A 27,536-nucleotide genomic window follows, 5' to 3' on the forward strand; every position below is an offset into this window, starting at 1 on the left:
GCATTTATAAAAACCTTCGAAGGTTGATACGAACGGTCGCATTGTTTTCCGCCAGACAAGACATCGTGAAAAATATTCGGCGCGCCATTACTGTGTTTGTGCTTCCGAAATAACTAAACGGACAAATTATATTAAATTTGTATTATTATTGTTGCTCAATCAATCGTTCGATATTGCACTTGTGTGCCTCACACAGAAAAACAACACAAGAAACGCACTCACAAACACATATATGTATATATACATATATATATATATATAAACATATATTTATTTGCGCAACCCGAGCTCGTGTTTCACTCCTTTGTGAAATCATTTGACGATTTGCGATTAGTGTTTAGTGTATGTTTGTGTGTACCAACAGCTAGCCGGCGGATCAATCAAGATGTTTGGCGGCGCTAAACCCACATTTGGCACGGGTGCCGGCACCACGGGCTTCGGCACATTCAGCAACAGCGCAGCTGCAACGCCTTTTGGTCAATCGGCGTTTGGAAAGCCAGCGACGCCAGCTTTTGGTGCCACTTCCGCTTTTGGCGCGCAGCCGACTCAACCGTCGATGTTTGGCACTACGCCGGCAACAAATCAACAAACTGCCGGCCTGTTCGGTGGTTCAACAACAACCAGCGCATTTGGCGGCACAACCACAGCACCCACATCATTTGGAGGTTAGAGACGAATAGAAAAGCCGATTTAATACCCTTCGAATAGGCCACGATGATTTTTTAGTGAATTATGTTACCATTTACAGACAGTCGTAAAGTATAAACACATGAAGCTCATCTGCTATAAATAGAGCATTTTCTGCTCTTGCAGATATACAAATTTATTTGTTTATATTTTAATAATATAATTATATAATATATTTTTGTACATATACATATTTGTGATCTGTAGAGTCTCAATGGATGTCTGATGGTATATATTCCATTCAACCTATTAATACTTTTCGTGATTTTGTTTTTCATTTCCAGCATTTTCACAAGCTCCGCAAGCATCCAACATATTTGGCTCCACACAGGCAGCTCCAAACACTTCGCTGTTTGGGCAGGCTGCTACCAGTGCCTTTGGCGCCGCAAAGCCCGCAACACTAGGCATGAGTAGCTTTGGACAAACTCCGGCAGCACAGCCACTGTTTGGTCAGCAAACGACTGCTGCGAGCACTTCGGGCTTTGGTAGCTTTGGTCAGGCGGCGCCAACTACGACAAATGTGTTTGGCAGTGGCGCTGCGTCGGCATTTGGACAACCGCAGGCAGTGACCGTAGGAGCTGCGGGGGGTGTTAATCCGGGCACCTCTCTGGTCAAATATCAGCCGACCATTGGCACGGATACGCTAATGAAGGGTGGCCAGGCGAACAATGTGAATACCAAACAACATTGCATTACCGCAATGAAAGAGTATGAGGCTAAGTCACTGGAAGAGCTGCGCATGGAGGACTATCTGAGCTCACGCAAGGGGCCACAGGCCGGAAGTGCACCGGGTGCCTTTGGCTTTGGGAGTCCAGCTGCCGCTACGCAGCCGGCAGCTACCGGACTCTTTGGCTCACCGGCACAGCAACAGCAAACCACTGGCTTATTTGGGCAAACAGGCACTGAAAACAAGAGCCTATTCGGCAACTCAGCCTTTGGGCAGCCAGCAGCAACTAGCGCCTTTGGCGCACCAGCCCAACAGAACAATTTCATGCAGAAACCGTTTGGAGCTACCACGACCAACGCATTTGGAGCAACAGCTACAGACGCTTCGAATCCGTTTGGTGCCAAACCCGTGGGCTTTGGTCAACCCGGCGGCAGCATGTTTGGCCAGGCGACTGCCACGAGTGCAGCTCCAGCCTTTGGACAAACAACGACAGGCTTTGGGGGCTTCGGCAGCACCGCTGGAGCCACCACCCAGGCAACTCCGCTATTTGGAGCAGCAACTGGTAATGATCCGAATAAAGCTGCCTTTGGCCTAGGCGCCTCGGTGTCGGCACCCAACAGTGGCTTTGGTGGCTTTGGTGCGCCGGCAACCAGCACAGCTGGCGGCGGCCTCTTTGGCTCCAAGCCGGCTACGAGCTTTGCAGCGCCTGCCTTTGGTGCCAGCTCCACAGCAAACACGGGCTTCGGAAACTTTTCATTGAGCAACACTAATGCGGGTACCGGAGGCGGCTTATTTAACTCTAATCTCAACAAGCCAGCAACCTCAGCGTTTGGTGGTTTCGGATCCACCACGTCGGCGCCGCTCAACTTTAATGCCGGCAACACAGGCGGTTCTCTCTTCAGCAATGCTGGCAAGCCGGGTGGTCTTTTTGGCGGTACTTCTACCCTTGGCGCGGGCACTGGCGCGGCTGCCGGTGGTGGCAGTCTCTTTGGCACTAGTAACCAAGGTTGTTTCGGGTCGACATTAGGCGGCGGCTTTGGCACTCTTGGCGGTGGCGGTAATACGGGGCTCTCTGGATTAGGTGGGCTGGGAGCGGCTCCAGCTGTTGTAATGGTGCCTATACACCAGCAGATTTTATCCAAGGTAACATCTCCATACGGTGATACGCCTATTTTTAAGGACTTGAAGCGCAACGATGAAGTGGACGCCACACGTGCCACAAACCCCGCTGCTCAGCAGGCGATGTTGGATCTGAGCAGTAATCAGTATAAGGTGACCAATAAAGACAGTCCATCCAGCATTCGTGTTAAGGCGCTGGGCACATCAAATAATCGCAAATCCATGTTTGACGGCCTTGAAGAGTTCGATGCCAGTGTGGAGGGCTTCAATCTTAAGCCCAACGTCAAACGGCTAGTGATAAAGCCCAAAGTGAAAACTCAGGGTCCAATTGCAGGCGAGAGTAACAGTCCTGCCACTGGCAGTAGCAACAGCAACAACAACACCGCAATAGTGGGCATAGTGCGTCCGCAACGTGAATCATTCAATGGTGTCATATCCAACGAGCCAACACAAAGCGGTAATGCTCATAGCTCACCAGGAATTGTCAAAGCTGATCAGGACAGCAGCCGACGTGAGTCGTGGCTGCATCCCAATAATTTGGCCAAGGTGCGCCAGCATAATCTACAGTCGGGCATAGATCAGGCACCTTTAAATAGCACCCTCACGGAATTAGTGCCACGCAAGCCCTTGGAAACCTACATAAATGCAGCACCAACACGTCTGTCGGTGTCGACCATACCGGAGAATCCTTTTGAGGATCAGGCCAGCAGCGTTTTGCGACGCGACACTTTCAACTCAGAGCATGGAAATGATACTACACTCTCCATACGTTCCCTCGACTCGGAGCAACGTTTGGCCATAGAACCAACTTCGGAAGCAGATGGAAATGCTGACGCTGACCAAGAGCCCCATCCAACGGGTATTGTGCTCCGACGTGTGGGTTACTATACCATTCCTTCACTGGAGGATCTCAAGTCGTATCTGGCAGAGGATGGGTCCTGCGTGGTGCCCAATTTTACAGTTGGCCGCGAGGGTTACGGCAACGTTTACTTTGGCAAAGAGCTTGATGTGGCCGGGCTTAACCTGGATGAGATTGGTAGGTACACTACACACTTGTCTCCAAACACAGTAATTTAACCTTCTTTCCCGCAGTACATTTTCGCAACAAAGAGGTCATCGTATATCCCGATGATGACAATAAGCCGTCGATTGGCAATGGCTTGAATCGCGACGCTCAGGTGACATTGGACCAGGTGTGGCCGTTGGACAAGACCAAACATGAGGCCATTAAGGATCCGCAACGTTTGCTCGAAATCGACTGGGAGGGCAAATTGCGTAGAGTCTGTGATAAGAATGCAACGCGTTTCATTGAGTACCGGCCAGAGACAGGCAGCTGGGTGTTCCGCGTCAAACATTTCTCCAAGTATGGTTTGAACGACAGTGATGAGGACGATGACGAAGTGCCCACGGATCCTAAAAAAGCCAAAACAGTTGCCATGGATGCGCAACGCATTGCTGCCGCTTCAACCGATAAAATGACTTTGACATTGCTGCACAAGGCGCAACGGATTTCGGAAGAGGCTGCACGCAGTATAGATCCAAAATCGTTGGCCGCTGGAGTTGCCAGTGGTTTTCGCCCCATGGACAACTCGTCGGAGTTCCTTATGATGGACAAGACTCGTAAGTAGTTTGATAATCGTTTCTATAATGAAAGGAACTGAAATTGTATTGTTGTTTCCCACTTCTTAGAGTTCTTTCAGGCCGGCAGTGGTACGGATTTATCCATGTTTGATGCCCCACGTACTGTGACTAGCCCAACGGCCGCTCTGGCACAGGATGTTGTAGGCAAAGAACCGCACAAAATGCAATTGATGAAATCATCGCTGTTTGTAGAAGATCAAGGCAGCGACGAAGATATAGGTATGCATACGTTTAAAGGATTTCAGTATATAATGAAATTCCAAAGAAAGGATATGAAGAATATGAGATCGTTTTTGTATCCTATATTGGCCAATCTCATGTCATAATATTTTCTATCTCCAAAGACTCACAGCGAACGTGTATTCAACCACAGTTGAAACGTTCACACAATTTGTACACCCAAGACACACATATGTGGAAGGATGCTCCAGTATCGGAAAGCTCAAGTGATTATGGTCGTCAATCACCTCTATTAGCTGTGTCTTCATCCGCTTCTGTTACCAGTATAATCCGCGACGTACAATCGGAAGAGGTAATACAGTCATATAGATATATATCTAGTTATTTTTTATATCTTTTTGATTTCTTATCCTATCAGGCTTCATCTGTGGCAGCTGAAAGTATTAAACCAGCTCAAAAGAAGAGTCCTGCGACATCTTTAAGTGGACTCAAGCCATTCGATTTTATTATAAAACCCAAAGTAGCGCCTATTAAAGTATGCGGCTTTTCGGTACCGTTGTCGCGTTCCATAGCACGTGATCTCCACGAACACTGGGTTGCAGATCTGGGCTTCTATAAAGGACGGGGCTTCAAGCTCAGCTTTGGACCTCAAAACACACTCATGGTTCCAAACACGTTCAACAACTTACGCAGCGCTCATGAAGGTAACTGACAAAATTATATTTTACTCTAGATTGTGAAATTCTTATAATGATAACTATACATTTTTTATAGTCAATGAACAGGTGTTGCCTGCAGCGCTTGTGTTTGCGCCACGAGCCTCCAATGACTTCTCACCGAATCTGTTGCAGCGTGTAAAATTCAACACCGTGGATATGTATACACATTTTGCTGAAAGCATTGTGCCACACTTGACAGTGCAACTGCAAGACTGTACCTCAAATCAGGTAGAAGGTAGCGGCTGTCCTTGGCTGCAGTCGAGCAACGGAACAGAACTGATTGCGAAGCATCTGGCTGAAGCCATTAAGTTGAACAATACCAGCAGCATGGCTGACTATGGCGTGTCCGTGTGGTCGCTTCTTTTTGCTCTGTGGGGAGAGCATGAAGAGCTCATTGGACAGGATGTCAACTCACACTATGTGATCATGTGTCGGCGCAATCTGCTATCGGAGTGGCTGGAAAATACGCTGGTTAGCAAGGACCTGTTATCAAAGAAGGTCAGCAGCAATAGCTATCTGGAGCACATGATCGATTTGTTAAGCTGTCATCGTGTAACCGAAGCTTGTGAATTAGCGTTTAAATACGATGATGCGAATTTGGCTTTGATCCTGGCACAGCTGAGCTCAGGAGCTGTGGTGCGTCTACTCTTAGAAGAGCAGCTCTTTGCCTGGCAGCAAAGCAAATCCGATAAATATATCAGCCTGGAGCGTATTAAAATGTTCATGTTGGCCGCAGGCGTGCCATTAATGACGTCCTCACATGGCCCCATTAATCTGCTTGAGGACGGTAACTGGTTGAACGTTTTGGCACTGCAGCTATGGTACTTTACTGCGCCCACGTCTACCATAACAGATGCCCTGCTGGAGTACGACAATGCCTTCCAAGCCGAGGAGCTCTACGCGAATGAGCCAAAGCCCAGTTACAATAAAGTCCCCTACAAGAGCAAGAAGCCTGTATATGATCTACGCTATCACCTGCTACAGCTCTTCTCAAAGCGTAAGCATTCCCTGGAGCAAACATTGAACCCAATTACACATACATCCGATCCGATGGACTTTCGCCTTAGGTAAGCTCTTTACAAAGCAAAGCGTAATTGCAAGACAATTGAGTAATATTTCTTGAATTTACAGCTGGATGCTGCTGCAAACTTTGGAAGCTCTAGGCTATCATCATTGCAACTCATTGACAGAGGCGCAGCTGCACGTGGACTTTGCCAGCCAGCTGGAGAATGAGGGCTTGTGGCAATGGGCAATATTTGTGCAGTTGCATATCAAGGATCGTAATCAGCGCGAACGTGCTGTGCAGCACACACTACAGCAGCATGTCACCATAGACACTCATGTGGAACTGAGCGAAGAAGAGCAGTTTATCATTCAGCAGCTTGGTGTACCCGAGTCTTGGGTGGACTATGCCAAAGCGTTGAAAGCGGGAGCCCAGGGTCAGCGCCACATGCAAGCAAAGTATTTACTAAAGGCCAAACATTGGGTGCTGGCCCACGAAATCATATATCAATATATTGCACCAGATGCCGTTATAAACAGTAATTTTCACATATTTTTTTATTTGAATTTTTTTTAATATATGAATATAATATTTTCTTACAGGTAATTTGCAGTATTTGTATAATCTGTTGAGTCAATTTGAGTGTGCGGACAGCAACAACGTCAAGGTACCAAATTGGACAAATCAGGGTCAAATATTTCTGGATTACATTGACATCAATGAAAAGTTCAAGCATATACACAACGTCAATAGCGTGGAGGATATACAAGCACGTTGGGAAAATCTGAAGCCGCAGCTTAGTGAGATTTGCTCACGTATCAGCCTGCTCCCATGTCCCACATCCAAGCATCGTCTCTGCCAAAGCGAAATAGCAAAGAGCTTAAGTTGCCTGGTGAATGGCATGTGCATCGTCTGTCCTGAACTGGAGCCATGCGTTGTACTAAAAATGGCTTTAGAACGCTTGCCCATGCCCCAAGAGTTTTCCACCAAAGAGCTGAACAATCTGCTCGATGAGCTGATGTACAAGATACAGAGCCAAGGGCCCTTCACAGGATCAGAGCCAGCGCCACTCCGCACCACCGAGCGCATAATGATGCAAACCTAAATAATATGGAAATATTCATAGCTATCTAAGCAGGGAAAACTAAAAAACAGACGATATATAGATTAGCCAACCAACCACTTCAATTAGATGTATTAATATATATATATAGATATACGTATACAAATGTGCATGCAGTTAACTGTTATGACCAAACAAACATAAGTAATAATTTAAAAGAGAAAGAAAAAAGAAAACTTGTAAAATACGTAACGTTTCGTTACAAACATAAACTATTAATTCCCACTTGATATGTTGTTAATTTGTTTACCATTTAAAATTGCTGAAATGTGTGTAATTATTAACTACGTATTCTTGATAAATAATAAAATTGATATTTGTTTTAGTCGGTTAAACTATGAAGTGAATTATTCATTTTTCAGTAATGATCAAATTTAATTTACCTGATATCAACTATTGTAAACAAAGCGGTTTCATTGTTAATCGATAACTCCTTTTTTTTGCAATTGAATATTTTTAATAAAAGCGGCACGATGATCATCGATATCGGACAAGCTTGAAAGCCCCGACTATAATCTCACCTGTTGCTGCCGCGGTTCATGACTTTATCTTAAGCGGTTTGATCAGTCGACGATGGACTTTTGATGGGAGTGCAACTTTTATAATCGGTAGATCATTACAACGATTAGAGTAGGTGTAACTAAAATTCCGTTCAAAGAATTTCTCATTAAGTTGCAATATATTGCTTAGAATTCAGCAGGTGAACATTATGGAATCCAAACAAAATTCCTGGTGTGGACGCGGCGACAAGCCACGCGAGTTTGCTAAGCACCAGCCTATCATATGTTATGACAAGCCGGCGGCCTCCGTTGTTTCCAAAGATGAATACGATGTAAATATGTAGTAAATGGAATGCTGTTAAATAAATTAAAGCGATTGTCTTTTTCTGTGCAGAATAAGCGCTTCCAAGCGTTGACTGGCGAGCTGGTAGAGACACTGGTGGTGCCCAAGCGTGAAGCACGCACCTGGACCATGCAAACAGGTGATCTCTGCCGTATTACAGTGCACGAGGGCGCACAGGTGGGTGATGTCAACTTCTGGAACTTGGACAATCGCCAGGAACGTTTCTACTCGGGCAAGACGCGCCAACTGCACGCATCCCATCTGAAGGTATATGACAGATTGTGGAGCTGTCTACCTTACCTTCGCCCCATGGCAACCTTCGTGTTCGACACCCTGGCCAAATATGGCATCGATGAGGACGGCGGTGCATTGCACGATGTTATCGGCACACGCTGTGACGACTACACCTACAAGCTGATCACCGGGCAAGAGCGTGTGGGCAGCTGTCACAGCTCCCTCGTCAAAGCTGTAGTAGAGGAGCGCGGCATGACCGAGCAGGATGTACATGATGTATGGAATATTTTTATGTGCACTGGCTTCACCAAAGATACCCACCAGTATTTCTGTAAGCCCAGTCCCGCTCAGAAAGGCGATTTCATTGAGTTTATAGCCGATATGAATCTATTGGTGGCACTCAGTGCGTGCCCTCAAGGTGACGTCTCCATTCCGGTGGGTACCCAAGTGCCCGATGAGAAATGTCACCCATTAAAGGTTGAGATATTTCGCAAAAAGTAATTAAAAATATAATTGAATATATGAAATAATAAAATATGATGAAATCAAGTTCTTATAAACTGGAAACTAAATCTCTTATTTATGTTGATAATTAAAAGTATTCCTTATAAACATCAGATTGACTTTATTATTTATAATAAATATAATTATAGCTTTATTAAAGTTGTTAAGTTTATGTATACATATTTATATATATATATATATATATATATATATATATATATTACACATATAAAGGTCGTTACCTAGAGCTATTACTAGTTTCTTATTTCATCACAGAAACTACAAATTTCAACTTTTCAATTTTTTTTCTAGAATAATGGCTTATATGGCTTAATGGCTTTTTATATACAAAAAATATCACTATTGTAAAATGTTTGTATTTTCCCTGAGAATTTTGTAATTTTTATTTTTTTATGAATTAAAAATTTAATTCAAATAAACTCATGTTTACACGATGAAATTCAAGTAAATAGTTTTCCCAAGTGAGTGTCACTACAGCATTTTGGGTATTTTAGCTTTTGGTATTTTATAAAAATTGATATACATTGCATGGTCACACTGACTAGTACGCAAATATTCTTCTGTCGCTTTGTGTTAATGTTAGAAAAATAGATTTAAGTCGCTGCACAATGAATGACATTCGCGGCGACGACAACTATGGGAAGCTTCGCAATTATATACTTAATCCAGATATATCCATTCATGATCCACTGCCCGATGTGGTGCCGCGTAAATTTAATGAAATGCGCCTGTTGCACATTCCCAAATGCCCGGGAAGTACAAAGCTAATTCCACGTAGAGATTTTGTTACCGGCGAAATACTCGAGTTTATCGAGGTGGATGTGGAGGATGTGGGCGCCAATGCCAATAACTCCATGTCCATGCAACGCGAACCGGGTCTGTTGGAAGAAATAACACGAGGATCGCACATGAACTATCCCTTCTGGCCAGGCGGCTTTAATGCAAAAGAGCAGCCACTGGAGATTGCTAAGCTCGTGGTGGACAACTTTGAACTGGGCGATAAGTTGCTAACCGTGCCGCCAGGCTTTGCTAGTGGTCATGACTTCTCATTGGATAAGAAGGTCAAGGAGCCGGCTGACACAAGTAGCAATGTGGATTTGCTAGAGAACTTGGAGGAAGACCTCGACGTGCAGCAGTGGCTACAAATGACGAGAAGCGACAGCGAAGCCGTCAGCACAAATGCGCCACAGAAAGATCTCCAATTTCCAGCAGAATTCAAAGACGTTGATGATGATATAATGAACGCGGATCTGAAGCCTATCCTTAATATATCCACCACAACAAAAACCTTTAGCAGCGACTGGGCAGAAATGGTGGACATCAGTCAGCCCATCCTCAACTTCAAGGAGCAAATACTATATCAATAATCCCGAGCGAGGCCATGTTTGGGAGGAGGAAGTTATCATATTACTGCCAGACATGTCAATATTATCATGTAGCGCCACTGTTCCTAACACCATGGAACTTGCCGATTGGGTGGGCAGCACAAAGAAGCGTAAGGTATACGTCATAAGCACGCTGAAACGTCCAGTGCCACTGATGCATTACCTTTATAATGGCGCCGGCGGCAAAGAGTCGTGATGATATCTTTCTTTTGGTCGATGCTCAGGGTAAATTTATGCAGGGCAACTACGAGAAGGTGGAGCGTAAGAAGGAAATGCAAAGCAAATCTAAAGCGGGCAATGCCAAATAACTCCATGTCCATGCAACGCGAACCGGGTCTGGTCTGTTGGAAGAAATAACACGAGGATCGCACATGAACTATCCCTTCTGGCCAGGCGGCTTTAATGCAAAGAGAGCAGCCACTGGAGATTGCTAAGCTCGTGGTGGACACTTTGAACTGGTTCCAGCAGATATCCAAAAACCTTTAGCAGCGACTGGGCAGAAATGGTGGACATCAGTCAGCCCATCCTCAACTTCAAGGAGCAAATACCCTGTCCGGCCATGGAGTTTCCCTTCGAACTGGATGTATTCCAAAAGCAGGCCATTCTCAAGCTGGAGCAACGTCAATATGTATTCGTCGCGGCTCACACATCTGCGGGCAAGACCGTGGTGGCTGAGTACGCCATTGCATTGTCGAAGCGCGATTTAACGCGCACCATTTACACGTCTCCCATAAAGGCGCTATCCAATCAAAAGTACCGCGACTTTCGCAAGACATTCAAAGATGTGGGTCTCATCACAGGTGATCTACAAATTGAACCAACCGCCTCGTGCCTTATTATGACCACCGAGATTTTGCGTTCTATGCTGTATTGTGGCAGCGATATAACACGTGATCTGGAATATGTCATTTTCGATGAGGTCCACTATATCAATAATCCCGAGCGAGGCCATGTTTGGGAGGAAGTTATCATATTACTGCCAGACCATGTCAATATTATCATGCTTAGCGCCACTGTTCCTAACACCATGGAACTTGCCGATTGGGTGGGCAGCACAAAGAAGCGTAAGGTATACGTCATAAGCACGCTGAAACGTCCAGTGCCACTGATGCATTACCTTTATACTGGCGCCGGCGGCAAGAGTCGTGATGATATCTTTCTTTTGGTCGATGCTCAGGGTAAATTTCTGCAGGGCAACTACGAGAAGGCTGTGGAGCGTAAGAAGGAAATGCAAAGCAAATCTAAAGCGGGCGGTGCTAAAAACTATGTCAGCAGCAAGCAGGATCAGTGCACCTGGATTGGTCTAATTGATTTTCTTAAGCGCAACAATAAGATGCCAGTGGTAGCCTTCACTCTGTCTCGCAATCGCTGCGATGCCAATGTGGCTGCCCTGCAATCTGTGGATCTCAATACGGCAGTGGAAAAGGGCGCAGTGCAAAAGTTCTTCCTGCAATGCCTGGCCAAGCTAAAGCCACCCGATCGTACTATACCACAGGTGCTGTCACTGAAGGACGCACTGGAGCGTGGCATTGGTGTACATCATAGCGGCATTTTGCCAATTCTCAAGGAGATCGTTGAGATGCTCTTCCAGAACGGGCTCGTCAAGCTGCTTTTTGCCACAGAAACTTTTGCCATGGGCGTGAATATGCCGGCTCGTACAGTAATTTTTGACTCGCACAAGAAATTCGATGGCATTGAGATGCGTAATCTAAAGCCGGGCGAATACATACAAATGGCCGGACGCGCCGGAAGACGTGGACACGATGAGAATGGTACCGTCATCCTGCTGTGCAAGTCTCAAGTCCCACCGTCTATGGAACTGCGACCTATGATTCTGGGTCTGCCAGAAAAGCTACAGTCGCAATTCATTCTACGTTACGCCGTAATACTAACATGTCTGCGCATTGAGAGCATCAAGGTGGAGGACATAATGCAATTCAGCTTTAAGGAGTTCAATCAGAAATTGCAGCTACCTACGCAGAGAAAGCTTCTGCAGCTGGCCGAGGACAAATTTGCTACGCTACCCAACCTCGCCGAGCACCTTACACCGCTGATATATTTCTACGACAAGTCCGTGGAATACTGGAAGGAGAAGCATCGCATAATGGTGAGTAACAATCAAGCGATTGGTTAACCTAATTATCTACTTGCTTCCATTTACAGAAATTCATTTTAAGCCAGCCGAAAATTCAAAAGGAACTGAAAGTGGGCCGCATCATTGTCATCACGCAGGGCAAGCACTACAATAAGCTAGCCCTATTGCTTAATGTCAAGTCCGTGCTGGGCAAGGATACCGTGTACAAGGTATTGGTGCTGGACCATCAATTCAAGAGCAACGACTGCGAGAACGTCAATCGCGGCGAGCTTTATTACAAAATTCTCTCGTTGACGCCGCAGAACAAGTTTTTCCATCCAGAGGGCATTGGAGGACATACCGTCCTGGACATCAGAGCCATTGATATCTTAACGATTACAAAATCAACAATTAAAGTGGACGCCGATGTCATCATACGGAATTGGGAGCAGCGACAGTTGGAACGCTTTAAGGATGCGCCTCTTGGCGCAACAGTCGTTAAAGCCGTCACGGAGCTACATCAGTTAAACGAGGCGTACAACGCCAATCCGGATAGCATTAAATACATCAACATGTCCAAGGAGATAAACGTGAATGCGGAAACCGAAGTGGCCATGCTGAACTATGTGGATCATCTCGCACGCCAGGTGGGCGATGTACTCCCCCACACTAATATTGCCGGCTTTGAGCAGGAGTTCGCCAAGGTGTACGAGCGTCGTGTGTTGGAGATCCACATTGAGGAGTTGCGCTTCAAGAATTCGGCTAAGAACTTAACCCTATATCCGGATTACTGCAACAAGCTGCAGGTGTTGCGGGCTCTCAACTATATCGATGAGCTAAACGAGGTGACACTTAAGGGGAAGGTGGCTTGCGAAATGGGTCAAAATGAGCTGTTGATTACTGAGCTAATACTGTGCAATATGTTTAATGATCTGGAGCCAGCGGAGATAGCTGCGCTATTGTCGGGCCTGGTGTTTCAGGCTAAAATTCAGGGAGAACCTGTTATCCCAGAGCCGCTTAAGAAATGTGTTGCTGCATTCGAGCAAATCAACGACACCATCTTAGCCGAGGAACAACGCTGTCAAGCGGCAATTGAAGCAGAAAATAATCTGAACTTTGGATTGCTCGAAGTTGTCTACGAGTGGGCCAAGAATAAGGTGAGATTCAGAGCTTGACTCAAATTTTGTTTACCAATTCAAAAATCGAATTTTGCAGCCCTTCGCCGAAATCATGAAATTAACCGAGGTACAGGAAGGCATCATTGTGAGATGTATTCAGCAGTTGGACGAAACACTTCGCGATGTAAAAACTGCAGCCATACGAATCGGAAATCCCGGCTTGCAGTCTAAAATGGAAGAGGCCTCGGCGGCTATAAAGCGTGATATTGTATTTACAGCCAGTTTGTATACGGAACTCTAAAAGAAAGAAAATCGAATGAAGACATGAAACCCAAATGTTTGTTTTACCTAAAACTATAAATTATGATCATGTCAATTATTACAATTCCAAAGGATACTTATAAAAATGTAAAAATATATGGGTAAAATAATGAGGCGGCTGACGACAGTCGCAAACGGATTTCATCGTGTCTCCGGCTTAAACTTTGGCGGCACCATCATGCCGGTCATATGCTTTTGTTTTTTAGTCTTCTTCGATTTGCTAGCGCCAGATTGGAAGTCGTGCCAGCTGTTGACTCTACTTTGACGGGATTCCTCAAAGTTTTGCTGCCACTCACGATCTGCTTTGACGCGTTCCTCTTCCTCGATTTCGGTTTCGCGCTTTCGCTTACGCTCCTCCTGATCGCGCTGATCAAGCTTTTGCCGTCGCCGTTCCATGTCGGCAAAAAGTTTCATGACCATAACATAAATTGCATGTTTATATTTTGCAGGATCGTCTTCAGGTATTAGTTCAAACGATCTACCTTCTTTTTTGAGTTTTTTACGTTTTTCGGCAATCTAAAATACGTAAGTTTCGATAAATTTTCTTTGAAAATATATATGAAAGTAATTACCATATGATCTGTACGGCCCTTAGCTTCCTCATACACCTCCAAACACTTTTTGCGTGTTAGGTCGTTTTCCAAAATTTTCCAGGAACGAGCAACAATGTCGAATGCCATTTGGGCGCGCTCCTGGTTATCGTGATTCTTGTCTGGATGTACCAGTATGGAGAGAGTACGATAACGTTTTTTTATGTCGGCCACCTCGACGTCGGGCTCAATCTGCAGCACCTCGAAAGGATTAAGATTGAAGTATGTGGAACCTGGACGAAGTAAACGATCAATTTGTTGAGTAGGAGTTAGTACTGAATCGCGTTTTTCAATTTCTTTCACCTGCGAAAATAGTCACAAAATCGTTTATTTATGTGTATAACAAAATTCTTTTTTTTTCTGTCTTTCGATTAGCCTTTGCCATTGCCGTTTGCATTTGCGTTGGCGTTGGGTTTGGCGCTGGCACGGCATTGAATAGGATCACGAAACTTACTTCGGTGTAGAAGTCCTCAAACGATTCTTTTGAAGTGCCGGGTTCATCTCTCAACGTCGAGGAGGACATTTTGTGTTTCTTGTTTCAGTTACGTTGTATTCCTTTCTTGTTACAATTTTTCGATTTGCTTTTTGTTGAGAAAACGCACAATGTACGGCCAGTGTTAACAAATTGTGTTTCAATTTCAGTGTTCTATAATGCTGAAAAAATATGTAACTTTATATTTTGCTAAAATAATTCAGTTAATTATAATTTTATTCAACAATTAACCTAAACCGAAACTAATAATAATTTTTCATACAATAAATATAAATAAATTTATAAATATATACATATTTACATATATTTTACCACACGCCAAGTGCCCACAAGCAGCTGTTTCTGTTAAAATTTCCCCAAATTAGAAAAAGCATGGATTGTGTTAACATGAGAGTTAACTAACTCCGAGTGATGCCGGCGTTGACTCGCAAAGTACAGCAAATATAACTAGAGTTTTTTAAATTTAAACTCTACCTGAAATGACATTTAAGTTCAATCGGCTGTGTACAATACTCAGTAAACGAACTGCATCGTTGTATCATACTCAATATACCAAAATGAGCACGTGCAAAAATCCTGTTGGCGAACCATCGGACATTGTATGGATGGATTTGGAAATGACCGGACTGAGTATAGAGAAAGATCAGATATTGGAAGTTGCATGTATTATAACGGACAAATATTTGAATATTAAATCTGAAGGACCTTGTTTTGCAATAAAGCATGCAGATCATGTTTATGAGAGCATGAACGAGTGGTGCATTAAGCATCACAACGAATCTGGTCTGATAGACAGGTGTAAGAACTCAGATGTGACGCCCGATCGAGCGGAAAATCTGATTCTTACGTACCTGAAGGAAAACATACCAAAGCGAAAGTGCCCATTGGCTGGCAACTCCGTCTATATGGATCGCTTGTTTCTACGAAAGTTTTTCCCCGTTGTCGATGAATATTTACACTATCGTATCATAGACGTTTCTACTATAAAGGAGCTGGCAACTAGATGGAATCCACAGGTTGCTAATAGAGTTCCACGCAAACAGCTCGCTCACCGCAGCCTCGAAGACATTAAAGAGAGCATATCAGAATTGAAATACTATAAGGAGCATTTATTCAAATGAATTTGTTGTTATAATAAATCTATGAACTTTAAAACAAAAATAAACAAACAAATAAATCTGTTTAATTAGTACGTAAATGAAAGCAAAAGCAAAACTCTATAATTAGAAATAAAAATACGACAACAATAAAAAACTCGGCTTCTCAATAGACCCCATTTATATTATTTTGCGCGGGCGAGAAATTATTTGCCTCTTGACGTCTTCTCGAGGATCGGCTAACCGCGTTGCTCTCGCTACCCGTCACCTTTTCCGCTTCAATGCGTCCCGACAAAAAGCTCGCGACACGTTCCTTTAAAGAAGTTCAGATGAAAAATATAAAACTCAATCAAAATCAAGCTTATTTACCAGATAACCATTCGAGAGTACCTGCAGGTTGCCATAGAAGGCGATCATACGTTTAATTAGAGATTCGGCTTCTTCCTTGGATATATTTTTGACCTTGTCCAGGCGAGTTATTGTTATAATGCGATTATTAATGCATATTATTTGATGTATAACCTCATTGGTGGTGTGTGCCAAATTTCTAGAATAACAATTATTCGTCAGTCCCTTCTAAAAATCGTCTATTTGTTAAACGTCCACTCACCTGGGTAAATTGTTAGCAACATGCGCGCTATAGTTGACGAAGTGAACAACGCGTCTGGCTGACTCTCGAGTTAGCAACACAATCAACTGTTCCAGGGTGACTGGCCGAGCTTGATTTTCCGGCTCGTCAGCACTTAGATATCCCCACAGTTCCTTTGCCTTTTGCATGGCCTGCTTCGGATCGGTGGCAATCTATGAACAATTTAAATAAATATTTGTATAAATTAATCAGTATTCATTTTCTAACGTGATTTTCATGTCATAAATAATTATATTGAATTATAAAATATTTTATAATTAAATATTGTCTGACACAATTGATACTATATTGGTGTACCAATACGTTTTTGACACACTGTACTTACGGTATGCTCGTGATGGTGCAATAAGCAGACCGATTAGTCTTGACGATAGTAAGCACGACAATAGAGTAACCGTAAATTTGGCATAATTTCTCCACTTACCAATTCGGCTGCATAGATAAGCACATGGATCGCTTCTTTGCTTTGTTTCTTAAGGGCTCTCGCCTCGGCGAAAGTTCTTTGCGTTAGTCTGCGTGTGAGCTTACGTGAGAAGCGTTGACCGTGATGAATTGCTTTAATCGCGCCCCGCTCGTTCGACCCTGCGGCCGCTGGTTCGTTATCATCGTCTTGAGGCGCTGCAGTGCGGTTAAAACAATTTTTAAATATAATTCTAGGTACCTTTTTTGTTTTTTTGGTAACGTTGAACCGCAACAAAGCCGCGTCTTATCGCACGACTTATTTGCGGTCGGCGCTTAGGCAATCGACAAATAGAAAGTCAAATATATTCAAAATTCAAATGGAACACGCTTGATAACCTCGGTAGATCACATTTTTTACATGAATGTTGACTACATATTTTAAAAATAAGCCATGAGCGGCATGGCATCATCATCAAACTATACTCACCATCTGTCTGATCCTGGTCTGTGGGAATGGGAACAAGGTATTTGTCGACGAATTTGTCGCCTGCTGTAAAGGCTCCATCGATACGATCTGCTGCGTAGGTTGTCAGAGAACTTTCAAGCACCGCATTGCCAATTTGTTTAACGGAGTCTGCACGCTTGAGCACAGGTCGCACCAGATGATCCGACATATACTCCTTGGTATTCCAATACATCTTTAAGCACAAAATAATAGCCTATGTCAGCGAATCTCAAGTCACATTGGCATCTATGCTGTCGCAGCTGAACTTACCATTTCGGGTGGCAGATAGACAAGTGGTATGCGTTGCTCCAATATATCAAGGCTTTTGCACATCACATTGTCCAGTCGTTTGATGGGCATTTCGAATAGCTTAACAGCCGGCTGGACCGTTTCGTAGGCAGCACTAATTGTGGCCTCCGCTGTCTCAAAGTACCAGTTGAAGAGCCTATTGTTATTCTTGACTTTGTCGTAGATGTGCTCAACACGCTTAACGCTCGACTCCACCAAGGGAATTGATGTAATTCGATCGATAGCCTCCATTCGTAGTCCAGTGACCATGGTTGCAGTTGCTTTAAAGAATTGAACACATATCAAGTTCCCACTTTATTGGAAATTGTTAAACAGGCTCCCTACCTATAATATTATAAGCAAGTATATAGATTTAAAAATATTTAAGGGCACAATAGGGTTTCCTTTTTCAATTACTCGTGTAGTTTTTTACCACTGGGAGAGCGCACTTCCCTTTTAAACGGGCTATGAATTGAGACTGCGCCAAATTTGCATCGATCGCTTCATAGACATTGTGGATGACGGGTGGCTTGTCATGCACAGTGTGACCTTTACCACCTAGTGATAAGGACGGCGCGATCCGCATAGAGAAGTGTGTACCTAGACTCTACACTTATCAACAACATGCCATTTGTTGAAAGTTAAATAAGTTCCAAAGTGCGATCAGACTCGGATTCCAATAATCCTAATAAAACTAGGGACTCCATAAATGCAAGCATGAATCATTTCGATGATACAAATGTTCTTTTATCTGAATCCATATTACAAACTGAAGCAAAAAATGATGCTGAGGTTTAAAGTCTAGCTTAAAGGTATTTGTCACTGGGTGTCTTAGTCATGATTGTCGGGGGCGTTCGGGTCGTTAAGCGTGCGACAATTGGACTACCACAGATAGCAGCTGTCTGTTTACATTAGAAGCAGCAGACGGCGTTAATTTTAGCGCAATTGTATTGTTTTCCCACAGGCGTGCATGGGTTGCATTTGTTGCTAAGTTGTGATTACTGTAATCAGCCAGACATTTTTATTACAGCATAAAGCGGTTAAACGAAAATATAATCAGAGAATATGTCTGCAGCTTGTCTGTTTTGTCAGAAAAAGTTGAAATTTGAACTTCAGACACAGTCTTCTAATTTGAATTTTAACTGAATATGTAAATAAATCGATTAGAGCTAGTTGAAAAATGGTTTAAGTGTTGTAAAGCACTAGACTGTGACTATAGTGCTGTAAAACGCAGACTTAGCATTTAGGAAATTTGTTTCTTGCGTGTTTTTATAAACGCAATTTGTGTTAATTTTATTTGTTTGATAGTCTCGTTTAACTAATATAATGTTTGCAAAAAATTAAATATATTAGCGGTTTTAAAATGAATAAATACTTAAGTTTTATCTGCCTTGTAGGCCTATCCAGCATTGGTTAGTACATCGACTACAGCTACAGCCACACCCAAGTGTCTAAGCGAGGCTTAAAAATGATTCATGAAGAATTTAGTAATACCATAATTTAAATTACAGCCCAAGCACAATACAATGAACTAGAGCAGCGAAACTGTATTATACCGAAAATACTCCAAGGTTCATGGTTTTCATGGGAAGTGGGGTTGCCCACTCAAACGATCATCGATGCTACATCAATGTCGAGGCGTGGCTACTGCATCAATTACCAACGACATCACGGTGATGAATACTCGTTTGTGTTTAAAGAACGGTCCGTAAATTGTTATCATTGCGTGCGTACAATAATACGTACGTTGAACATCTTTGAGAAGTTTGAGGGACCGTGTGTAGGCTTGCCAGCTGGACAGGAACCCACAGTCGAGAATGTTTGCAAAGGCATTAAGGATGATCAGCAGCTGATAACATTGTTCAATGAAAACTTTGTGCCAATTAACTGTCGTTCATCACTGGAGGGCGTTTGGCATTTTACTTATCAGGCAAGTTTTTGTGCAGTTGTGTAAATAATTAACTGTAATTAATTCTGTTTCTAGAATCGATTCCGCTTCACGGGCGTCTGTAACAAACCAGATGCACGCATCCAATCATGCCAAACTGCTGGCACACAGTTTCTTATCCAGAATCAAAAGTTTAATATTACTTATCAGAAGTGTGAGGGAATGGAAGGCACGTTTACCGGTACAGTGGAGTTTAGCTGTCTCGGTGATTGGTTTGTGGGAAAAAATCATTATTTTGCTGTTGCCAATACAAAGGAATCACGTAAGGATGAAAAATATCGTTGCTTCCTCAAGAATCGGGATGATGATCTTTATGTGGGTGTTTCCATCACTGCTGAATGCAATACACTTAAGACACCAGAAAACTCGCCAGAGCGTCTTAAACTAACACCAGTTAAGGCCGAATTCGTTGAGCCTGGCTGCACACTGCCCCAGAATTTCTCTGGGGAATGGGTGAACACGGCCAACATTGATGCCGATGTGTCCATTAGTGAGACACACATCAATGAGACATATTATCCTGATAGGGCTCGATACCGAAAGACGATTTACGTGTGCCGCGAGCGTCGTGGCAATCGTGTTATGATGGCGCGTCTCACTGTCGACGGTTGCCAAAAGGATTATGTATGCTTTGACTTTATGCCCAGACACCACAATATCATACGTTATCGCAAGGGCTTAGCTGTTATTAAAGATGATTTCAGTACAGTTTGCTCCTGGGTACAATTCCCAAATTCAGAGGCATGGAAATATGATTTGTTCTTAGCAAGAAACCCGGTTCCTGTCCGCTGTCCAGTTGCTGGAAAGTTTAATTTCACACAAAGGGGCGAGCATCCCTTTAAAACAAGGTTAGTTTCTTATTGAATAACAATTAGAGAAATGCGACTAATCCGAAAAATATTTCAGAATCCTTGGTGGTGTTACACTGAGTCCTCGTCCCGATATCCACTGCAAGCAGAACATATCCGATTTATCAGTCTGTGACACAGACCAAAAGGAGTTGGCTGTCGATGAGAACTATTGCTTGTCTGTGGATCATTTGGGACGACCTGTTGATATTTACAGTGATCCCGATTACCGTATGAAATGCATTGGCTTCTGGAAAGAAAATCTAAAATCATACCTAATCACTTACGATGACTTGGATCCCTTATCTAAATATCGCTGCTGGGTATATCAACGTGCAGACCTAAACCGCGTTCTCATGTCCCAGGCAGTAGGGGCATTTTGCAAACTGAACCAAGACGTGACCTCATGGAATCACTCCGAAGGCGCTGCAGTCGCCATTGATGCCGTTGAGTATGAACGTGAACGCGACGACTGCCCTATGTATTTCGACGATGGACTGAATCCTTGGAAACCGTCGGATGCTTCCAATATTGTCTTTGAATGGGACTTTTACAAGGCTGGAGTAGATCGTTTGGCTTTCCCAAGTGTTACCTTCGCCATTGTCGGAATTTATATGGTATCTAAATATTTAGTCGCTTAATGAGTGTAGTATAAGTTTTACAGTACCGTCCATATTTGTCTAGAAAAACTTTTTAGTAATATGTAATAATGTGCCTTTGATGTTCTGTAAAATTATCGACTTTCTTAAACAAATTTACAACATATCGATCTAGTTTATAAGTACAAAAGTAATAGAATGACAATGCAGCTCGAAAATCTCGACATCATTTTAACATTCCGTCCGCAAACGAATCTCAATGTTGTGTACAAACAAATAAAGCAGCTTAATATATCTTAAATGTTTTTTTTTTATAATATATATATTAAAAATATAAATACATATAAATGATCAAATATTATTGAAATTAACATGAATGTTGGGCGGAACCCAACATTCGATAGCTTTTCCCATCGATAAATAGTAGGCATCAACAATTTCAGTGCTGTAAAATACTCTAAATGTCGGTAGTTGACTGTTCGAGCCAATAAGTGTTTTTATATTTTCGACGAAACAATATTTTCAAATACAATAAGAAACATGTTGTCTACTGTGCTTCTACGTGGTGCAGCTCGCGGTAATGGTAAGTATTGTATTACAGTGTAAAATGACTTGTTTTAGCTGACAAATGTTCTCATTATATAACGGCATCATACGACACACCGACAGCTGCAGCACTTCTTAAATCCGTGCGTCTCACGTCCTTGAATTCCTACTCCACAATTGTGGCCAACACGCAACGCCAAGCTGTGAGCAAACCTCTAGCTCTAGCTAAACAAATTTCGGTATTTATTTAAAGAATCGTTTGTGAGATTTTGATTTGATCGCCTTATCTAAATTTTTCAGCCCATCGTAGTGCGTAATATTTCAGTAAGCACCCCAAGAATGGCTTCGGCGACAAGCAGTCACACTCGTTTATGGACTATTGAACGCATAGTGTCGGCTGGCCTGTTGGCAGTTATTCCAGCAGCGTTCATAGCTCCTTCGCAAGTCTTGGACGCTCTTTTGGCTATATCTGTAGTTATTCACACCCATTGGTAAGATGCTTAAGATGGTAACCATTTGCGATTTAATTGAACTAACCGTTTTACAATTTTAGGGGTGTTGAGGCTATGGTGGTGGATTACATGCGTCCATCAGTTGTTGGTAATATTCTACCGAAAGTTTCTCACATTGCTCTTATTATAATGTCAGTTGCCACGTTGGGAGGCCTCTTTTATTATATCAAGAACGATGTCGGTCTGGCCAATGGAATTAAACGCTTCTGGGCTATCAAGGGCAAGGACTCCAACCAGTAAATGGATAGCCCACTTGCTTATTGTGTATACCCACTCGACGTTTGGGTCTTAGTCATTAGCAGTAAATAAAAGTAACTTGAAACAAAAAGGAAAAAGGGGCTCACTTACTCAACAAACTTGTATTTAAAACTTTTACTTAACACGAAACTGCACTAATTGGTTTGGTAAAGGCAACAAAAAAATAAAAAACGTGCACCATATGTTATGCTTTGAATAAACATTCAACCGATTGTATATCAGATTTCAGTCCGGGCTGGGTCATGACTGGGGCTCCACATTATTTGCATAGAATATTCTCAAAGCATCCCATTGTTTGGTGTGCAGTAAGATATGTGGACGACATTGACGCATGTGCTCGACGGCTTGATCTGGTGTCCATCCGTTTTTCTAAAAATAAATACGCATTGTTAAACAAAGGCTTTAATGCGTCATCGGACGCAATTTTTATAAAACGTACCAGCATTAGGTAGCATCCCACTAAAGTGGCACTGCGTGTTCGCCCCGCTTTACAATGTACATAGACCGAACCAATATTTTCGGCATATTGCGACGAGTCTATTTGCGATATGCGCTTCGACAGTGGTAAAAAGCGATTTATGAACTCTACGCCACGGTAGAGCTTTTCTTGATTGGGTGACTCGAATATATCTGTGGTAGCCAGTTGTAAAAATTCAATGCCAAGGGCCTTCCATTTAGGTAAATCGTTAGAAAAAGCGGTAAGTTCGTAGTCTTCATTCATTGACACGACAGCTTTCATGTTCTCTTTTTCAATTAGCTGTTGGCCACAAACAATTTTTATAAAAAAATTTTAAAGTTACTTGGGGTTTACACAGTTAAAATTTTTTTAAATTGAACAAAAGTACCAAAAATTAAACTTTTAATAAATTTATTTTTATCTTAAATCACATAACTTACGTCATTTGCTTGGCTTCTAAAGGGCAGCGCTCCCAGTATAACATTTTCATCAATACGATCGTACCAATTCCTTGCCGTCGCCTTTTCCATTAGCACATTGTAGAGCAGCGTTGGATAAAAGGAGACACGCGCAAGCATAGCCGCCTTGAATTGACACACAGGTGGGTGGGGAGAAGTTTAGGATTAATAATCGACGCTCTACGTTTTCGAGCCTAGCGTGTATGCAGCAACAGCTGGAAACTTTCACCAGCTTACGAAGTTAAGCATGAATAACTTAATGCGTGACTGTCTGAGTCGTTTGGAGCGCGGCTTGGAACTGGTTTCATTGGCGTCGTTGAACGCAGTGCCAGTACCTGATACCTTGCAGCCGCTGCCGTAACTTACACTCATTTCCATGCTTTTGTGTAGCTTCTTTGGTTCAAAAGATCAATGACTCACAGCCTAACAATGCTTCCTTGTATATTAATTAGTATATTCATAAATTATCACTATTGTTTTTGTGCTGCTGCTTTAGCAATTTGCATTATGAAATGGAACAACAAAAATGGCTAGATTAACTCTGTAAAATTTTCTAACACTAGAAACGTCGTAGAGGTGTGCATGCCGGTATGTCAGTTGATGTTGTAAGAGACAACAAAGCCAACTATCGCGAAGTGTTATCAACATCAACAAAAATACTAACCCAATAAATTAAATTCACGTCAGAATTTCTTCAATTTACTATCACAGAAAATATATAAAATGATGGATGATAAGTTTTTTAAATTGGTGTGTACTTATGCACACCAGACTATATTCTAAATTTAGGACAAAAACTAATTTAATAACATTTTACAATTCAAGTTCTCACTCATTCATAATAAAATCAGCTGTGACAGTTCACTTGACATTACAATTTTGCTCATCTCTGTCATTGCGTCGTTGGTAACACTGGACAGCAATTATTGTTGCAACAAATGAAAGGTTCTTTAATCTTACGTGTGAAAATAATTAAAGCTGTCAAAAGACAAAAAAGACTACACGTAAAGTTGTTGCACTGTTAAAAAATGCGCCAGCAATAAAACGGATTGGAAGCACTAGGCCCTACGAAACGGTGAAAAAACAATCAGTGTGTGCACAAAAAAAGTAAATAACACAACACGTCAGACTTAAAGAAACAAGAAAAATATTACCGAAATTTTAAGTATTCATAACATTAATATTCTTACCGAAAATCTAGAGACACGTTCCTCACGATGAGACTGCCAAGCATGATGAGCATATTGTTGCTCCTTTTAGTCCAGAGCAGCCAGCTGTTGCGGGCGGAGCTACAGGGCCCACTCTCTGAAATCGCCAGCGCGACAGCAATGAACGAGCCCACGGAGTCCCATAGTCAAACCAATACTGAAGCCGATGAAATAACGACAGCCGAGAAAGATGCTAAAGCCCCTCCCATTGACCCGTCATCGTCAGCAACAGCACCAGGGAGCAATGACCGGAAGGCGTCCAAGCTAAAGGACACGGAATTTGCGCCGCGCACAAAAGTAATGCCTGCTGCATTGTTTGAGCGCCTATGGAATGACAGTCTAATGAAACAGCAAAAGCTAAAAGCTCAGATCGAACTCATTGAAGCGAGAACAACGCCCGCTGCCGTAGCCGATTTAACCCCCGAGCAGATGGAAGGTAATCGATTCGAGTAATATAACTATTCGTGTGTTGCAATATTTAAATTACAGCTCAAGGGCTTTACGAGAATGCCATGGAAATGCTGGCCAAGCCGCGCAGTGATAAACGCGTTGCATTAACACTGCTTCGCAAGGCAGCCGCTTTTAATCATCCCAAGGCACGCGCAGAACTGGCCTGGTCCGTGCTCTTGGGTCATTGGATGCCATTTGATTTTCACCATGCCGCCGACGAGTTCGAGAGCTTGGCAAATGAAGGTGTTCATGAGGCTCATTTAGGTCTGGGATTCCTATACTCGGCGGGAGTAGGTGGCAAGAATGTCAGTCAACCACTGGCTCTACTACATTACACGCTTGCTGCACTTGGCGACAATACGCTTGCCCAGATGGCCATGGGCTATCGGTATTTGTATGGCATCAATGTGCCAACTAGCTGTGAGAAGTCCTTAATTCAATACAAGCGTGTGGCTAAGAAGGTAGCATCAAAGATTACGTTCGCCAACGGGCCGGTTGTGCATCGAGTCCGTCTGCTAGATGAGCTAGAGAATCCAGGCAGTCATGAAACGGAAATTGTAGACTATTATCAATTGCTCGCCGACAAAGGCGATGTGCAGTCCCAAGTAGGCTTAGGTCAGTTGTATTACCAAGGCGGGAAGGCTATTCAGCAAGATCACCAAAAGGCATTGGAGTATTTCACGCTTGCAGCCAACGCAGGCAATGCCATAGGTTTTGCATTTCTCGGCAAGCTCTATTTGGAGGGTAGTGAGCAAATCAAGGCGGATAACGAAACTGCCTTCAAGGTAAAAGAAACATAATGAATGAATATCTATTCGGTTGCTAAATATAATTAATTTTTTTATTTCATTAATAGTACTTCTCCAAGGCTTCTGAAATGGGTGATCCGGTGGGTCAAAGCGGTCTAGGGCTAATGTACTTGAAAGGTCTTGGTGTGCCCAAAGATTCCATCAAGGCTTTGTCGTACTTTACACAAGCTGCAGATCAAGGCTGGGTTGACGGACAATTGCAACTGGGCACCATGTACTTTAGTAAGTTATTTATTTCAAAGTTTACAAAAGATTTCGAAAATTTGTAATAATATTTGTTTTTGCTATTATTTAATTCTAGCTGGCAATGGCGTTAAGACAGACTACAAACTTGCGCTTAAATATTTTAATTTGGCCACACAGTCAGGCCATGTTTTGGCCTACTATAATTTGGGTATTATGCATGCTTATGGCATGGGCATGCTGCGATCCTGCCCAGCTGCTGTTGAGGTGTGTTTGGCATATGTTACAGTGTTTGCAATTATAATTCTAAATATCCAATATTTTTAACCATTCCAGTTCTTCAAAAACGTCGCAGAGCGTGGCCGTTGGAGCAGTAGATTGATGCACGCCTATAGTGATTATAAACAGAATCGCATTGATGAGGCGTACATGCAGTATTCCCTAATGGCTGAAGTTGGCTATGAGGTGGCGCAGAGCAATGCAGCATTCCTTTTGGATCGAGAGGAGGTTCATGTGTTTAACGATCGACATGAAGATTTGATTCGTGCATTTTATTATTGGAAACGAGCTGCTGGCCAGGGTTATTCAGCGGCTCAAGTGAAGCTAGGCGATTACTATTACTATGGCTGGGGTACTAAAACCGATTTTGAAACTGCTGCAGCTCTTTACAGGTGCGTAGCTATGAAATCAACTAATTTCGGGCATTACAACCTTTTCCTTATTATACTTGCTGTGCAGAAAAGCTTCAGATCAGCAATACAACGCGCAAGCTATGTTTAATTTGGGTTACATGCACGAGCAAGGATTGGGCATGAAGAAGGATTGGCATCTGGCTAAAAGATTATATGATTTGGCAGCAGAAACAAATTCGGATGCCAAAGTGCCTGTCGCTATTGCACTATTCAAGCTTCAGATGTTAGCCAAGATTGAGTCAATAAAACAGGTAAGAATTATTATACATCCCACCTCGCCCTTGATCAATTCTAATCGATGCCATTCAGTCGCCATACAGATTCATCTTTTATATGGATGAAAATATTGCTGCCAATTGGGATTTATATATGATTACCGTACTAACCCTGCTATTGGGTATAATAATGTACACTAGACGACCATTCCAACAGCCAGATCAACCTGCACAGGCACCCCAGCCATTAGGTAATGATATAGCAGCTGTTCCCGTGAATACTGCACAAGCAGTTCCATTAGCACCAGTAGGAGCCACAGCGACAGCAGCAGCAGCTTCCGCTTCCGGTTCTTCTACTGGAGCAACGGTCGTTACAGAAGTATCCTCCACATCCATAACTACAACGACTGCAACCGTGTCTAGCAGCGAATCGTCCAGCCCAACAAATACGGCAAGCAGCTCATCTGCAGGGACAAGCAGCAGCAGCAGCAGCAGCAATACGCTCGATCCCACTGATTAGGCTTAACAAATTGTTTAATCATCCCTAGTTTAATTAGTGACCATGTAAATATTTATCATCTATTTTTTATTATTTCTGAATGGAATTTTTAGATATTTAAAAATCAGAAATATCTTACTCAAAAAATATATATGTGTTGTACTGATAAAACTGCTTATCCATGCGATACG

General features: G+C 42.9%; 10 protein-coding genes across 13 annotated transcripts; 7 read left to right on the forward strand and 3 right to left on the reverse strand.

The window, feature by feature from the left end:
- The first annotated feature begins 3 nt into the window (after nt 1-3).
- On the forward strand, nt 4-7,377 carry LOC111602931 (nuclear pore complex protein Nup98-Nup96). The gene is made up of 9 exons (XM_030224970.1): nt 4-665; nt 972-3,509; nt 3,566-4,093; nt 4,163-4,333; nt 4,459-4,646; nt 4,713-4,998; nt 5,069-6,080; nt 6,145-6,554; nt 6,619-7,377. Exons 1-9 carry the CDS (start codon nt 386-388, stop codon nt 7,119-7,121), a joined length of 5,916 nt encoding a protein of 1,971 aa, XP_030080830.1. The 5' UTR covers nt 4-385; the 3' UTR covers nt 7,122-7,377.
- A 248-nt stretch (nt 7,378-7,625) lies between these two features.
- Nucleotides 7,626-8,780, forward strand: LOC111602655 (uncharacterized protein C11D3.03c). The gene is made up of 3 exons (XM_023319831.2): nt 7,626-7,769; nt 7,830-7,971; nt 8,034-8,780. The coding sequence occupies exons 2-3, from the start codon at nt 7,849-7,851 to the stop codon at nt 8,715-8,717; spliced, it is 807 nt and encodes a 268-aa protein (XP_023175599.2). The 5' UTR covers nt 7,626-7,769; nt 7,830-7,848; the 3' UTR covers nt 8,718-8,780.
- Nucleotides 8,781-9,267: 487 nt separating this feature from the next.
- On the forward strand, nt 9,268-13,654 carry LOC111602675 (helicase SKI2W). Its single transcript, XM_030224932.1, has 4 exons — nt 9,268-10,075; nt 10,653-12,233; nt 12,290-13,357; nt 13,416-13,654. Exons 1-4 carry the CDS (start codon nt 9,350-9,352, stop codon nt 13,617-13,619), a joined length of 3,579 nt encoding a protein of 1,192 aa, XP_030080792.1. The 5' UTR covers nt 9,268-9,349; the 3' UTR covers nt 13,620-13,654.
- A 45-nt stretch (nt 13,655-13,699) lies between these two features.
- On the reverse strand, nt 13,700-15,668 carry LOC111602676 (dnaJ homolog subfamily C member 8). 2 transcript variants are annotated; one of them, XM_023319890.2, is made up of 4 exons: nt 15,590-15,668; nt 14,684-14,883; nt 14,212-14,532; nt 13,700-14,155 (listed from the first exon to the last, which is right to left on the reverse strand). In XM_023319890.2, exons 2-4 carry the CDS (start codon nt 14,750-14,752, stop codon nt 13,781-13,783), a joined length of 765 nt encoding a protein of 254 aa, XP_023175658.1. In that variant the 5' UTR covers nt 14,753-14,883; nt 15,590-15,668; the 3' UTR covers nt 13,700-13,780. The 2 variants fall into 2 exon arrangements, with proteins under 2 accessions (XP_023175658.1, XP_023175667.1); XM_023319899.2 differs by lacking the exon at nt 15,590-15,668 and adding an exon at nt 15,024-15,105.
- Nucleotides 15,181-15,887, forward strand: LOC111602686 (probable oligoribonuclease). Its single transcript, XM_023319911.2, has one exon. The coding sequence runs from the start codon at nt 15,202-15,204 to the stop codon at nt 15,841-15,843; it is 642 nt and encodes a 213-aa protein (XP_023175679.1). The 5' UTR covers nt 15,181-15,201; the 3' UTR covers nt 15,844-15,887.
- Nucleotides 15,888-15,946: 59 nt separating this feature from the next.
- LOC111602791 (lipid storage droplets surface-binding protein 1) lies at nt 15,947-18,030 on the reverse strand. 2 transcript variants are annotated; one of them, XM_023320068.2, is made up of 7 exons: nt 18,009-18,030; nt 17,646-17,944; nt 17,358-17,568; nt 16,893-17,086; nt 16,430-16,620; nt 16,189-16,366; nt 15,947-16,132 (listed from the first exon to the last, which is right to left on the reverse strand). In XM_023320068.2, exons 2-7 carry the CDS (start codon nt 17,931-17,933, stop codon nt 15,986-15,988), a joined length of 1,209 nt encoding a protein of 402 aa, XP_023175836.2. In that variant the 5' UTR covers nt 17,934-17,944; nt 18,009-18,030; the 3' UTR covers nt 15,947-15,985. The 2 variants fall into 2 exon arrangements, with proteins under 2 accessions (XP_023175836.2, XP_030080801.1); XM_030224941.1 differs by lacking the exon at nt 18,009-18,030 and having other exon boundaries at nt 16,210-16,366.
- An 864-nt stretch (nt 18,031-18,894) lies between these two features.
- LOC111602778 lies at nt 18,895-21,339 on the forward strand. Its single transcript, XM_023320049.2, has 4 exons — nt 18,895-19,075; nt 19,175-19,593; nt 19,648-20,459; nt 20,518-21,339. Exons 1-4 carry the CDS (start codon nt 19,027-19,029, stop codon nt 21,098-21,100), a joined length of 1,863 nt encoding a protein of 620 aa, XP_023175817.1. The 5' UTR covers nt 18,895-19,026; the 3' UTR covers nt 21,101-21,339.
- Nucleotides 21,340-21,487: 148 nt separating this feature from the next.
- LOC111602977 (succinate dehydrogenase [ubiquinone] cytochrome b small subunit, mitochondrial) lies at nt 21,488-22,445 on the forward strand. The gene is made up of 4 exons (XM_023320371.1): nt 21,488-21,641; nt 21,728-21,843; nt 21,905-22,095; nt 22,158-22,445. Exons 1-4 carry the CDS (start codon nt 21,599-21,601, stop codon nt 22,354-22,356), a joined length of 549 nt encoding a protein of 182 aa, XP_023176139.1. The 5' UTR covers nt 21,488-21,598; the 3' UTR covers nt 22,357-22,445.
- Nucleotides 22,446-22,529: 84 nt separating this feature from the next.
- LOC111602970 (phosphatidylglycerophosphatase and protein-tyrosine phosphatase 1) lies at nt 22,530-23,824 on the reverse strand. The gene is made up of 4 exons (XM_023320359.1): nt 23,656-23,824; nt 23,272-23,415; nt 22,814-23,131; nt 22,530-22,743 (listed from the first exon to the last, which is right to left on the reverse strand). Exons 1-4 carry the CDS (start codon nt 23,665-23,667, stop codon nt 22,615-22,617), a joined length of 603 nt encoding a protein of 200 aa, XP_023176127.1. The 5' UTR covers nt 23,668-23,824; the 3' UTR covers nt 22,530-22,614.
- Nucleotides 23,825-24,128: 304 nt separating this feature from the next.
- Nucleotides 24,129-27,444, forward strand: LOC111602945 (protein sel-1 homolog 1). Of its 2 annotated transcripts, none has more exons than XM_023320318.2 (8): nt 24,129-24,396; nt 24,456-24,933; nt 24,987-25,732; nt 25,804-25,978; nt 26,058-26,206; nt 26,276-26,610; nt 26,678-26,882; nt 26,941-27,444. In XM_023320318.2, the coding sequence occupies exons 2-8, from the start codon at nt 24,507-24,509 to the stop codon at nt 27,364-27,366; spliced, it is 2,463 nt and encodes an 820-aa protein (XP_023176086.2). In that variant the 5' UTR covers nt 24,129-24,396; nt 24,456-24,506; the 3' UTR covers nt 27,367-27,444. The 2 variants fall into 2 exon arrangements, with proteins under 2 accessions (XP_023176086.2, XP_023176077.2); XM_023320309.2 differs by having other exon boundaries at nt 24,130-24,396; nt 24,491-24,933.
- Nucleotides 27,445-27,536: the final 92 nt, after the last annotated feature.

The sequence above is a fragment of the Drosophila hydei genome, unplaced genomic scaffold, assembly GCF_003285905.1.
Source record: "Drosophila hydei strain 15085-1641.00,03,60 unplaced genomic scaffold, DhydRS2 tig00008121-arrow-pilon, whole genome shotgun sequence".
Classification (NCBI taxonomy): domain Eukaryota; kingdom Metazoa; phylum Arthropoda; class Insecta; order Diptera; family Drosophilidae; genus Drosophila; species Drosophila hydei.

Coding starts and splice junctions, on each gene's coding strand:
- LOC111602778 (XM_023320049.2), top strand. CDS start 19,027: ATGAATAAATACTTAAGTTTTATCTGCCTTGTAGGCCTATCCAGCATT. Junction 19,076..19,174: donor TGTAGGCCTATCCAGCATTG/GTTAGTACATCG, acceptor TTTAAATTACAG/CCCAAGCACAATACAATGAA. Junction 19,594..19,647: donor TTTGGCATTTTACTTATCAG/GCAAGTTTTTGT, acceptor TTCTGTTTCTAG/AATCGATTCCGCTTCACGGG.
- LOC111602970 (XM_023320359.1), bottom strand. Junction 23,132..23,271: donor TTAGAAGCCAAGCAAATGAC/GTAAGTTATGTG, acceptor TGTGGCCAACAG/CTAATTGAAAAAGAGAACAT. Junction 22,744..22,813: donor TGGGATGCTACCTAATGCTG/GTACGTTTTATA, acceptor ATTTATTTTTAG/AAAAACGGATGGACACCAGA.
- LOC111602676 (XM_023319890.2), bottom strand. CDS start 14,752: ATGTCCTCCTCGACGTTGAGAGATGAACCCGGCACTTCAAAAGAATCG. Junction 14,533..14,683: donor TTGAGGACTTCTACACCGAA/GTAAGTTTCGTG, acceptor CTATTTTCGCAG/GTGAAAGAAATTGAAAAACG. Junction 14,156..14,211: donor AGGGCCGTACAGATCATATG/GTAATTACTTTC, acceptor TACGTATTTTAG/ATTGCCGAAAAACGTAAAAA.
- LOC111602791 (XM_023320068.2), bottom strand. CDS start 17,933: ATGGTCACTGGACTACGAATGGAGGCTATCGATCGAATTACATCAATT. Junction 17,569..17,645: donor TCTATCTGCCACCCGAAATG/GTAAGTTCAGCT, acceptor TTGTGCTTAAAG/ATGTATTGGAATACCAAGGA. Junction 17,087..17,357: donor AGACCAGGATCAGACAGATG/GTGAGTATAGTT, acceptor ACCGCACTGCAG/CGCCTCAAGACGATGATAAC.
- LOC111602977 (XM_023320371.1), top strand. CDS start 21,599: ATGTTGTCTACTGTGCTTCTACGTGGTGCAGCTCGCGGTAATG. Junction 21,844..21,904: donor CTCTAGCTAAACAAATTTCG/GTATTTATTTAA, acceptor TAAATTTTTCAG/CCCATCGTAGTGCGTAATAT. Junction 22,096..22,157: donor GTAGTTATTCACACCCATTG/GTAAGATGCTTA, acceptor TTACAATTTTAG/GGGTGTTGAGGCTATGGTGG.
- LOC111602945 (XM_023320318.2), top strand. CDS start 24,507: ATGAGACTGCCAAGCATGATGAGCATATTGTTGCTCCTTTTAGTCCAG. Junction 26,611..26,677: donor ACTGCTGCAGCTCTTTACAG/GTGCGTAGCTAT, acceptor CTTGCTGTGCAG/AAAAGCTTCAGATCAGCAAT. Junction 26,883..26,940: donor AGATTGAGTCAATAAAACAG/GTAAGAATTATT, acceptor GATGCCATTCAG/TCGCCATACAGATTCATCTT.
- LOC111602675 (XM_030224932.1), top strand. CDS start 9,350: ATGAATGACATTCGCGGCGACGACAACTATGGGAAGCTTCGCAATTAT. Junction 10,076..10,652: donor TGGACATCAGTCAGCCCATC/CTCAACTTCAAG, acceptor AGTCAGCCCATC/CTCAACTTCAAGGAGCAAAT. Junction 12,234..12,289: donor AGGAGAAGCATCGCATAATG/GTGAGTAACAAT, acceptor TTCCATTTACAG/AAATTCATTTTAAGCCAGCC.
- LOC111602686 (XM_023319911.2), top strand. CDS start 15,202: ATGACATTTAAGTTCAATCGGCTGTGTACAATACTCAGTAAACGAACT.
- LOC111602655 (XM_023319831.2), top strand. CDS start 7,849: ATGGAATCCAAACAAAATTCCTGGTGTGGACGCGGCGACAAGCCACGC. Junction 7,972..8,033: donor TTTCCAAAGATGAATACGAT/GTAAATATGTAG, acceptor TTTTCTGTGCAG/AATAAGCGCTTCCAAGCGTT.
- LOC111602931 (XM_030224970.1), top strand. CDS start 386: ATGTTTGGCGGCGCTAAACCCACATTTGGCACGGGTGCCGGCACCACG. Junction 4,647..4,712: donor GCGACGTACAATCGGAAGAG/GTAATACAGTCA, acceptor TTATCCTATCAG/GCTTCATCTGTGGCAGCTGA. Junction 6,555..6,618: donor ACCAGATGCCGTTATAAACA/GTAATTTTCACA, acceptor ATTTTCTTACAG/GTAATTTGCAGTATTTGTAT.